Here is a 12,097-nt window from a genome sequence, read left to right on the forward strand (position 1 = left end):
ATTTTAAGTAATGAGTCCCCACGGTAAATCTGAAAATATTACCTAATGTTCAGGTAACACTGTTTTATTTTACAGATATAAACTAGTTTTTCTGCTAAACTGTCCTGTAAATGTTAACATTCTAATTTACAGGGTGAGAAAGGAACAGAATTTTATTGGAAAGATGTTCATGAATTTGTGAGGATTTGGTTTTTTGGTCTTCCAAAGGCGGTGGTAAACTTTGAAAGCTGCACCTCAAACTTGCTCAGGGACTAGCCATGATTTGAAGCAGAAGCTTAGCTTCTTCTGGTGCTGTAATTGCCTTTATTAAGCTCCAAAAATTTTTGTCCTTTTTTTTCAAAGTTTGCCTTCAGTCAAATGGTTACTTGGCTGTGGGTTTGAATTTAAGGGTTCTTTAAAAACTAGAAATATTTATCAAATGTTATGTACCAGGGAAAAAATAACCCTATGCACCAGCACAGGCTGCAGATTACCTTCTGGAGAGCAGCTCTGAGGAGAAGGACCTTGGGGCCCTGGTGGACAACAAGCTTTCCCTGAGCCAGCAGTTTGTCCTGGAGGCCAAGAGGCCAATGGGATCCTGGGATGCTTCAGGACGAGCATTTCCAGCAGGTCAGGGAGGTGATCCTGCCCCTCTGCTTAGTCCTGTGAAGTACATCTGGAGTGCTGTGTCCCGCTCTAGGCTCATCAGGACAAGAGGGACATGGAGCTCCTGAAGTAGGGCCAGCAGAGGCTGCAGAGCTGAGGAAGGGCCTGGAGCATCTCTGTGCCTAGGAAAGGCTGAGGCAGCTGGGAGCGTAAAGAGGAGCCCCAGCTGAGAGGGGCCCTCAGCCCGGGGTGTCCCTGAGTGCAGGGAGGGGGCAGAGCATGAACCAGCCTCAGCTCCGGGGGCCCAGCAGTGGGACAAGAGGCAATGAGCAGAAAGTGATGCGTTGAATTTCACTGTATTGCAGTGGTGATGCACACCATGCTGATGTCTAAATACTACAAAAGGAAGGAATTAGAATTGATCTGGTTTCATTTCATGTCCAAACCAAGCAAATACATGAAATTAACACTAGAAATAGGGAAAAGTAATTCAGTGTAAAGATTACTCCTTTTCTTAATAGTCTGAGATACATAAGCTGCGTTGTGACCACATCCACAGTTTGTATTAAATGGTATAGCTCAGTTTTTCATTTCAGTCGTGGCAGTTTACATGAACATCTGATTTGGGCCCTAGTTTTCAAGTAAGTTTTTTTTTTTTTTAATTGAGCAGATTTTCTTTGACAAAGAATTTATATATTTTAAAAGTAGATTCCTGAAATTCACATTTCACTTATTCAGGTTTCAGGAATGTGGTGAAGAGCCTTGTTTGCCAATACGTAGTTTAAAGTTAAGTCTTTGCATAAGACTGTGTAAGTGCTTGATATGAATCCTTAAATACGTAAACAGGTTATGTAGTGTTGAAGTTTTGAATGAGCTAATGAAACATCAAGCAGAGTTATGTTATTTGTATTAACCTGCTAAACTTCAGAGGCTATGTACATAGAATTCATTGCTTATGATTGTGTTGTTTATTTTTCTTTCTGTTTAGACTTTTAACACAACCAATGTGACTAAATTGTGCCCAGGTGCTCAGTGTACTTTTGCTTTTTATGGAGGAGAAAGCCTGTACCATAAGTACATCTTCATCTTCCAGTTAGCCAATGCCTTTGTCTTTCTCTGGCTGGTGAACTTTGCAATTGCACTGGGTCAGTGTACCCTTGCTGGTGCCTTTGCCTCGTATTACTGGGCCTATCGAAAACCAGCTGATATTCCACTGTGGCCACTCTTCTCTTCATTTGGACGAGCAATACGGTAAGACCGTGGAGCTGTAAGTGAGCCTTGCCATGTATCTGACAAGTGCTCTTTCTACATCTAGGGAAGCCAGTCCTGGAATATCATAAGAAAATGATAACTCAGCATTATGGTTTAATCTCAGTGGCAGTCAAGCCCCCCACAGCTGTCTGCTTGCTCCCCAACAGTGGGATGGAGGAGAGAACCTCCAGGGTTCTGTGAAGGGTGAAAATGCAAAAACAGGTCGGCTGAGTTGAAGACTGTTTAATAGGTGAAAGAAAGCTGCATGCACAAGCAAAGCAAAGCAAGGAATTCATTCCCCATTTCCCACAGGCAGGCACATGTTCAGCCATCCCCAGTACAGCTTCTTCATGTGTAGCAGTGTCTTGGAAAGACAAACTCCCTACCTCCAAGTGCTTCCCTCTTACCCCTCCTTCCATCAGCTGGTATTGCTAAGCAGAACACAGTACTGGATGAGGTATCCCTGGGATCATTTGGCATCAGCTATCCTGGCCATGTCCCCTCCCAGCTCCTCATGCACCCCCAACCTGCTTACCAGTGTGGCAGGGTGAGGAGCAGAGCGGTCCTTGGTGCTGTGCAAGTGCTGTTCAACAGTGGCTAAAACATGGATGTGTTATCATAACTGTCCTGGTCAAAAATCTAAAACATAGCACGGCACAAGCTACTATGAAAAAAACTAACTCTAGTCCATCCAACGAGCACAATTGGGAAGGCTGAATTTTGTAGCCCTACAGCACCAAGGTTGTTGCAGCTCTCTGCCCCTAGGTCCATTTAATTGTAATGCTAAGCAGGTACTTCCAGTAGACACACAGACAAAGTACATGTGTACACAGACTGAGAGACAGACACAGCACTCACACACACCAACAGCACCAATGACTTCACTCCTCTGTGGCAGATTGGGATGTAGGTCCATTAGTTTTATGTAATTCCTGCTAATGTAACTTCCTTCCTTCACTTCTGATTTTATTTGTATATACATACACATATGCATACATATATCCATGTACATAGGCACATGTGTGATATAACAGTAAAATATTTTGTTTTTAGATACCATACAGGTTCACTGGCATTTGGAGCCTTAATTCTTGCAATTGTCCAGCTTATTAGAGTAATACTGGAGTACCTGGATCACAAACTGAAAGGTGAGATTTATGAATCTGCCCTAAGTTGTTAAGACCTTCCTTGCCAAATTGCTTCCTCACTTTCCCAAGCTTTTTTTTAGCAAGGAAAAGAGACTTATTCTACATTATCCATTGTAGTTTCTTTTGAAGCCAGTAAATTTGAGTTCATTTACTCAAGCTGCATCTGTGATCTTGGGAACCTAAAGCAAAGTTCAGATGGGATATGAGTCTGATCTAATTGTAAGCTAGTGAGTTAAATTTGGTTGAGAGAGAGAGTCCATACCTAGAAATAAAGAAATAATGTCACAATTTAAGATCTTCTTCTGAATAGCTTTCTACATTCTAAAGACTGTTTATTAGTTCTATGTCTGATGTACTCTCTCCTGCTCTTTTCAGGTACTCAGAACTCCTTCACCAGATTCCTACTCTGCTGCCTCAAGTGCTGTTTCTGGTGTTTGGAAAGATTCTTAAAATTTATAAACAGAAATGCCTACATCATGGTATGTGCTGTGTCTGCATGTGGTCTCCCCTATCTAAGACACCAAAATATTCTAGACACTACTAGTTGGTCAGAAGCCAGCAGTACTTGAATTTACTGAATAAATGATGGGATTTATGGGAGTTTTCAGTACATGCATGTGGTTCTACCATGAAAACATAAGACTTTTTTCCTTCTAATTTCAACCTCTTTTTTTTCCTGTTTTGTTCATCACCCTCACCCCCAAAATAAGTGGGAAGGGATGGAATAACTGTTTAACTCTTCCGTAATTCAATAATTTCAACAGGAATATTAGCTTGTTTCATATTGCACGTTGATGGCAATTCTGTTTGGAGGCAATATTTGAATAAGAAGGTCAGAAGACATGTGATAATTGTATTTCCACCTGGAAGTCAAAAGTACAAATTCTGCTAGCAGCAGCAGTGATATTTCTCTCAAATAAGCCTTTTTAGCTTCCAGATAGGAAAAGTTTGAAATCTTCACTAATAAATTAACATACACAGATTTCAGCCTAGGGTGTTCTGGCTTGCAGCAATTTCAGTAATTGAATGGCACAGTCACAGACTTCTTGTCTCAAAGGAGGTGGCTCTAGTGGGTCCATTACAACCTATGTTGATGCAATTGATGCGGCAAATTATTGCTACCTTGAAGAGGAAGTGTTGTTTTTGACAATCTTCTTTACAGGTCATAAACTGTCTGAGCTGAGAGCTGTTATATCTTACCCTGGTGGACACTATTCCAGGAAGAAGTGGTTGTGTTCCTGAATAACTTTAGCTGCTTTACTTTATGCTGATTTCTTCTTCAGGGAAAGCAGCATCAGGTCCTAGGAGACAGCTACATGGATCAACTCACTTCAGCTCTACAAGTGCCTATTCTTTTCCACTGACTATATATCTAGAGTAGGTAACTAGCAAAGGGAGAAGAATCCCTCAACAAGTACCTTTTTTACCTTGCTTGGCAAATTAAATACTGAATCTGCTACCTGTGAAATCACAAGGGGTGGCATGCTCATCATCAGGTGGTTTGAAGGGAAAAGATGGATAGTATTCTGTCCCAGCCTGATGGGAAGCATTGAGAAGTAGCAGGTGACTGAGGAAAGTGGTTTGTGTTCATCTGAGTTTCAAGGCCACATATTAGGGAGAACTATGCATTACATGCAGATAGATCCTGGCATACGAGAATGTATCCTAATTATTTAAAATACTTAACAGCTACTATTATTTTGCAGATTGCCATATATGGTAAGAACTTCTGCACCTCAGCAAAGGAAGCATTCTTTTTGCTCATGCGGAATGTGGTGAGGTAAGGAACTGTCTCCTAGTCCTTGGAAATGTCAGGAATTCCTGCACTCTGTGGGCACACTTCTTTCCTCTCCCATATCTCTTCCAAATACTGAGTGTTGCTTCTGTCCTCAGACGTGGCCCTCACTTCTTACACTCAGTGTGTAACAGCAGGCTGTCCAGTACAGTAACCTGTGCAGAGTTGATGTAATCTCATGGTTTTGTTGTGATTGGTCCTTTAAATTCCTAAGTATCCAGTACATTGTAATAATGCCTCCAAGAAACAAGTGGAGTCCCTGAGAGGAGATCTGCAGGTACTTGGGAATGGGATGCTCGTGATCTGCCATATATTTGGTTTTTGAGCTTTGGTCCACTTGATCTGAGAAAGGGAAACCAGAAAAACCTAAGTGTTCAAATTAATTCAGAAATCTTATGAGGTGTTGGAGAGTAGAAGTAAGGAAGAGAAAATACTTTCCTTTCAAAAAGATTGTCTTTAATAACCAGATCTCCTCTGATGCTTGGAAATTTTGTGGCCCTTTTCTCCACTACCAAGTGTGTTGCAAACTCCCTGTTCTCATCAGTACTTTCCTTCATTCCTCCTAGCTCCTCCTTTGCTACCGTAAGATCAAAAAATAATGGGAGAATAACTTAGGAGCAGGCCATATTGATGCAATAGCACACAATCTAATTACCAAGCAAGAGATGGGGTAAAACAATTGGTTAGGTGGTTTAAACATTAAGTGAAGGACTAGGAGGAGTAGAGAAATGGAAGGGAAGGCTGAAAGAGGAAAGTGAAAATGATGTGTAAGAAAGAAAAGGGAAGAACTGGAGCTGGGAGATGGAATACCTTCAACTGTGTTACCCTGCATTAATTTCAGGACAGTGATATCCATACTGAGTAATGCCTGTGCAATAGAAAAGAGAAGCTGCCTTTATTTCCTTACAGAATATCACCTCTCTGTCTTTTATGATTTTGCTCTTAATCAGTAAGAACAATAGTTAAAAGCTAGACATATAATTCCATTGTTTCAAATAAAGATGTTTTTATCTTTTGTATTTTGCTAAAGCTGAATTCTGAGACGTTAATGCTGATTTGTGTCTTTAGTAGTTCTTAACATTTATTTTTCGCAGTAGTCAGTACTGCATATTACCATATATGTAATGGTAATATGTCCCTCAGTGCTGTCAAGAGGTTGATGATACAAGGTTCATTTTTCATCCCATTATTTATCTGCAGACAGGCTGGCAGGACATTGAGCAGAAACTCCCTGCTGTTCTTCATTGAGAGCTGCAGATTTATTGTCAGCTTTTCTGTCTACTTTTCTTTCATCTGTGATTATCTTCCTGCTTTGAGGTCTCCTGCCTTTGGTTGTACCATGATATCTTAAAATAGTAGATTTGGCATGTTATGGGGTCATGAAAGATAGCCAGATAGGAGGACCAAGTGAAAAGGAGGCCTACCAGCGATCTACATAAATACTGCTTTTTGTTTTGATGTTTACTTCCCCTATTCTGGCCTGACTTATCTGTGCCCATAGAAGTAAGGCTGAAATAAAAATATTTCGAAGTTTTAGGTTGGTTGATTTTTTTTTAAAACCAAATTGAGGAATAAACAGTCTTCATGTCAGTCCTGTAGCAGCATTGCTACATTAAGGCCTTACTCAACAAAGGCTCAGTGCTTTTTTGCCTCCTGAGATTACACTGTAGCAACATCCATCTCAGCACTGCCTGTCTGTGGTACTGTGTTGTCAGCCCATAAAACCAGCAGAAGACAGCTTCTGGTCGTGTTTTGCAATTATCCATAGATTTAAGGAGAAAGAATATAAATGTCTGGTTTGTGATGATTATGTATCATTTGTCCTTTGGTAAACAGGGTTGCAGTTCTGGACAAAGTTACAGACTTCCTTCTATTTCTGGGGAAGATCCTTGTTGCTGGTGGTGTAGGTAAGCTGGTTGAGTTTTTTTCTAAATCGTATGCTCTATTTTCTGGTACCCAGAAGCATGCCTGCCATATTCATAAATGTTTAGTTGGCACCTGGAAGTTCTCATTGGTCTGACTATTTGGAAATATCTTTTTATTTTTGTAGGATTTGCTAGATCAAACTAAAAGCATTTTTCTTTTTTCTTGCCCTTTCTCCCACCTGCTCAGCACCAGGTTTGCCTTGACAGTATCTTTTCCGCAGTTGTTTTTACAGCTCTTGCATATGTGGCTGGTGCAAGGACTTCTGCAGCCACAGCATCATAGCTGAATCAAACAAAATTCATGTCCAATAAGTTAACCACAGTCAGTTCTCCTTTTGTAAGAACTGAACAAAACTTCAAATGTGATTCACCTGGTAACAGACAACTGCCTGCAAGATGTGGTGGTATAGGTCTGCAGGAATGGACCTGAAGCTCTGCTGTATTTGAGCCCATTGTAGCTAGAAGCTATAGTAAAAGAAATAGAATATTTCTAGCATACTTATAGGATTTTCTTTGTTATCAGTAAATATCAAGTAGATTATTCATGGTTTTCTGTGATAGAAAAGTGTTTTTCTATTTTTAAAATGAAGCGCTTTCAGAAATTCAGATTGGCAGCGTTCTATTGTGGTTTTTCCGAATTGTCACAGCAGTTTCAAAGAACTATTTTACAAGTAACCATATTTTGCATTCTGTATACTTTCAGTATTAACAAATTAATTATATTTTAAGCAAAAGTAAAACTTTTACCCAGAGCTGATCTAAAATATTTTGTTATCACTGTAGAATTATATTATTTATTAATTTTGCTGTTAAATTCAATAGAATGGTGAAACAAAACAACTCACTAAAGTCTTTCTGGGCCCATCAATAACTTTATGGTAATTGATTAATTTACATATCTCTTCTGTTAGATAATTAGTATTGAAGAATGTATTGTTTACAAACTTCTATTGAGACCAGCCTTAGATCTGTTGTCTGTCTTATCCATTCTTTAGATCCTGGGAAATCAGAGCTAGCATGAGAATCACTAATGGCCTGTGCTTCTTGCAGGTGTTCTTGCATTCTTTTTCTTCACACACAGAATACCAGTCTTTGCACAGGAAGTGCCAATGCTGAATTACTACTGGGTACCATTGTTGGTAAGGCAACCATTTAATCTCCTGAATGCTTGGGGCAGTTCAAGGTGCTCAGACTACTCAGGGCATGGTTTGGTAACAGCTTCTTTGGTCAGCATCTCAGTTGCATAGTATCCACCCAAGTGGGGACTGAGCTGCTGCACTCCAGTCCTTGGAATCCTTCAGGCAGAAGTGGAACTGCAGTGGCTCTAAATCTTCAGAAAAATTAGGTTTCACATGTCCTCAGATTTCCCAGACAGCAAGATTCTGATGACAGTATGGCTTCTAATGGAAGGGACTTGCAAATGCATCTCTTTCTCCTTTTATAAGCCCCCTGCCTTAAACTTCAGAACATCTCTAGGCTGAGTGGTTCTTGAACAAGTTCAGAATATTCTTGGCATATATTCTCCTTGGAGGTGGAGAACTAGAAGCTACTATGTGTTAGAATGCAGTGTCTTGAACCTGTGATCCCTATCCACAGCAGTAGTAACCTTTGGTAGAGATACAGAGCTGACATTAAGTTCTTCTAAATTTGCTTAGCAGACTAGGCTTCTGACTTGTGTTAATACTACCACAGTGTTTCTGAAAGAAATTTGGGGGTTTATTGTGGTTTGTTTTTTGTAGACGGTCATCATTGGCTCCTACCTAGTTGCACACGGGTTCTTCAGCGTCTATGCAATGTGTGTCGACACGCTTTTCCTCTGCTTTTGTAAGTACTATGTTTTCTTCTAGTAATACCTGCAAGTCATGGAAAGAGGAGCAGAAAATCACCTTATCCATTCCTTACAGTAGTCTGGTGACATACTAGCGAACTGTATGAAAAATTAGCGGCTTCTTCTTTTCATATTGGCTCTGGGATACAGTCTTCCATGCTCTAGTACTCAAATTTAATTACTTTAAGAAGTGTAAGGTAGCTTTATGGTTTATGTAAATGTCTGACTTTTGTTTTTTAGATGTTCCCTAAATTTCATTGAGTTTGCTTCTGGGTGCTTTGTGAAGAGCCTTGTACAGTAGTGATTTGCTGTCTGCCTCTGCAGGGTTGCAGTCACAATGACTGTGCTTCAGTGACATTCCCTCACCATTGCCCATTGGTGTGTAATTGTTTGCTGGTCTGTCACTGCTGCATGGCACCAACTGGTCTGAACTCTGACTGGTGATTTAGTCATGACCTTCTGTAGGAAAAAAAGGAATGTCTGTCTTGTTGTTTTAGATTCATATTCTGTTTTGCTTCCCATGCTCCCATAAAGTAATGAACAATAGATCAGATAGAATATTATTAATTCATAACAACAGGTTTTCAAATGAACTTTATCTTAGGCAGTGAAAAATGGTCCAGTTCCAGAAAGTGCTTAACTCCATGGGTGTTTTTGTGACACATTTTCTAGCAAAAGATTTCCAAAATGCCAGTGGAGGAATTAGAGTTTCTGAAAATTTCCGCCTATACTGCCAGAACAGAGATCTGGAGAATAAAAAGGATATATTGCTATAATTAAAAAATGACAAGGTGTTTGTGTCTCTGCATCATGTAAAACCTCTTGTGGTCTAAGAAAATAGACATTTTATAATGTCTGTTATCAACTTAACAATAAAGCTAAATTACCTTGATTGAGTTTCTTTTAATGTTGGGTCTTATGCTCTCTCCTTGTTTAAATTCTGTTTGTATCTCTGTGTGTGGTTGTACTGCTGCTTCCTTTTTTGACTGGTTTTGCTGTGTAAATTCAGGTGAAGACCTGGAAAGAAATGATGGATCTACAGCAAAACCCTACTTCATGTCAGCTAGCCTCCACCGAATTCTAGGGAAGAAGAAACTAAGCTCTAAGAAGGCAGTGGGATAATGAATGCTACACCTCAACATCAAAAAGTGTCACTTTTAATCAAAACGTGTATAAAGTAGGCAAAAGTAAAAACTGTAAATGATGCTTCTGGTTAATGGGTGATTCTTTTTTCCTTTTGTTCATATTAAAAAAAAAAGAGCAACATTGATAACATTTAACTAGTTTAAATGCTTAAACTAACAGCTGTGAAAACAAGGCCACATTTTAGTTTATAGAGTGCCTATCAAAAGGAAAATGTAAATTTGAAACTTTTATAAGTGTATAATGATGTTTTAATAACTTTTGTAATACAAGTTGCTGCCTTAGATGACAGCAGTTTTGATAATATTTCTTCTTATAAGTGTATATTTGTAAAAGAAATTCAGGCAATTTTTGAAAGCACTGATGTATAACCTAATTAGCCATAAAAAGATAGTTTGAGACTCTAGTTAAGAGAAGATGGTACTAAATTTGTAAATATGGTGCTATGATTGTATTTTTTGTACAAGCTGGTTCACAGCTATTTAAACTGTGATAATACATGCATTGATGATTCCCTACACTGAAAAATGTAGTGATATTTTAATCACATCCACAACTGCATCTTTTAAGACATGATGGTACCCTGCAGGTCCTAAAGAAGGTAATCAGAAAAGACTTTAGTTGATACTGCTTAAAGTGAAGTTTTCGGGGAGTTGTACTTAAAAGATGGTATAACTGAGAGAAAGTCCCACTGCAGCTGAAGTGATTTGTGGTTCACACAAATGAGGTTCCATCTGGTACAAGATGGTGAATGTATAATTTTTAGTTGATGTCTAAGAGAGATGCACATGTGTTAATATCCCCCTATCCCTGAAAAGTCTCTGATTGTGTTCTGTGTTACAAGGAAGTTGAGCTTCACTGAAAGGAAAACTAAGCGCAGTCTTTTTTTTTTAATTGAAAGAAAATGTGTGTGCATAAGGAGTTCCATTGCCTCTGCCTAGCTTAGAAGGGCTCCTGCCAAGCCATGGAATGACTGTGTGGGTGCAGAGGGCCAGGGCTGCACTTCCTGCACATCTCTGTGCTCCCAGTGGCTCACACAGTAAGGTACTAGGACACTGAATTCAAGTCTTCTCATGGTACAGGATGAATGATTCAACTAATGAGATGCTCTGAAAGATTTAGTTTGCTTTTTGATTCTTAAATTTGCCCAGTCATTAGTACAAAGTCATTAATACACCTATTGGTAGAAAGCACATTAACACTGGGTGTTTTGTTTATGACCCTCCCAGTAGTGGAACTGTCACTGCCATTAAGTAACAGCTCTGCTGATGGAAAGTCTTAATACTGGAGAGTTTCTCAAGTCTGTTACTGCCAAGACTGAGCTAAAAAGATGATTTTAATTTATTAGTCTCCTGGAGGAGCCAAGGACCCAGCCATACTGAGGCCTGCCCCTAGTTTTCATGGATTCCAGTGTACTGAAGAAGTTATTCCAGTACTGTTCCACTTTCCAGGAGTGGCATGTGCTGTACATTTGCCAGTTCTGTGACAGGAGTTTAGCACGTAGAAATACTTTTCTAACCCTGGAAGTCCATTGGTGTAACAAAAAGAAATGCAAATTCTTTTCCAGATTATTTGAAGGCAAGTTTCTGGGGAAAATTTGCTGACCGTCCACATCCCAATGGGATTTTGCTCCCTAACTTACAGCTCTGGTTTGTGATGACTGTGATCACTCCAAAGGCGGTAGCACTGTCCTTGCTGTGGGTGTGGGGTCGCGTTGATGCACAAGTGACCACCATCCATACACTTGCAGTTGTGGGCATGGTAAGATCTTGAAATTCAGTGACCTGAGGTGCAGCTGTGAGTGTCCTTGTAAGCTTTCTCTGTGGTCCAATTGATGCTGGAGCCCTTTTCCCTGAAGCAAAAATGAGAGATTTAGTGTAGGACTCAAATAATATAAAATAAAATAATATAAAATAAATATGGTTTCAAATGTAGCTACTGATTATAGGCACCTTTAGATTTTGGTAACTGCCCATGAGATAACCTAGAGTAAACTTGACTTTCAGAAAGGACTGAGAATCCTTTAGTAAAAAAAAAGGACTCCTGAGGGATGAAGTTTGTCGTCATCATCATCATCATCATCATCATCATCATTCCTTTCTCATTATGTGCATGACATGGATTACACAACCTCTCCCATGATTCTAATATTTTCTGAGAATTAAGTCAGTAACTTCTGGGGATGTGTGTAACCATCCTGTGATTAAAGAAGTAGTTGGTCTTACTGCACTCCATGTTCTAAAGCTTTTTTTTTTTTTTTAAGTACTACTGATTAATTTTCAGCTAAAGAGCCTGCATTACATAATCTATATTTCTACTGGACTTGAGTGTCTTACTTGGAGCTCAACTGAAAAAGCATATTTCTGAATATAGCTTGCTTTTTTATCATATGAATGTAACCACAGAGTTTACCAGGAATAAA

General features: G+C 39.4%; 1 protein-coding gene across 2 annotated transcripts in view; it reads left to right on the plus strand.

The window, feature by feature from the left end:
- Positions 1-9,737, plus strand: part of SLC44A5 (solute carrier family 44 member 5) — a 68,709-nt gene extending 58,972 nt beyond the window's left edge. For both annotated transcript variants that reach the window (XM_063406819.1, XM_063406818.1), the window contains exons 15-22: positions 1,574-1,836; positions 2,890-2,984; positions 3,360-3,463; positions 4,691-4,764; positions 6,616-6,686; positions 7,755-7,843; positions 8,444-8,528; positions 9,542-9,737. In XM_063406819.1, coding sequence (XP_063262889.1) covers positions 1,574-1,836; positions 2,890-2,984; positions 3,360-3,463; positions 4,691-4,764; positions 6,616-6,686; positions 7,755-7,843; positions 8,444-8,528; positions 9,542-9,654 — 894 coding nt within the window. In that variant the 3' untranslated portion in view covers positions 9,655-9,737. The remainder of the gene's footprint in view (positions 1-1,573; positions 1,837-2,889; positions 2,985-3,359; positions 3,464-4,690; positions 4,765-6,615; positions 6,687-7,754; positions 7,844-8,443; positions 8,529-9,541) is intronic.
- The last annotated feature ends 2,360 nt before the right edge of the window (positions 9,738-12,097 follow it).

Source organism: Prinia subflava, chromosome 10 (genome assembly GCF_021018805.1).
Source record: "Prinia subflava isolate CZ2003 ecotype Zambia chromosome 10, Cam_Psub_1.2, whole genome shotgun sequence".
NCBI classification, from domain to species: Eukaryota; Metazoa; Chordata; class Aves; order Passeriformes; family Cisticolidae; genus Prinia; species Prinia subflava.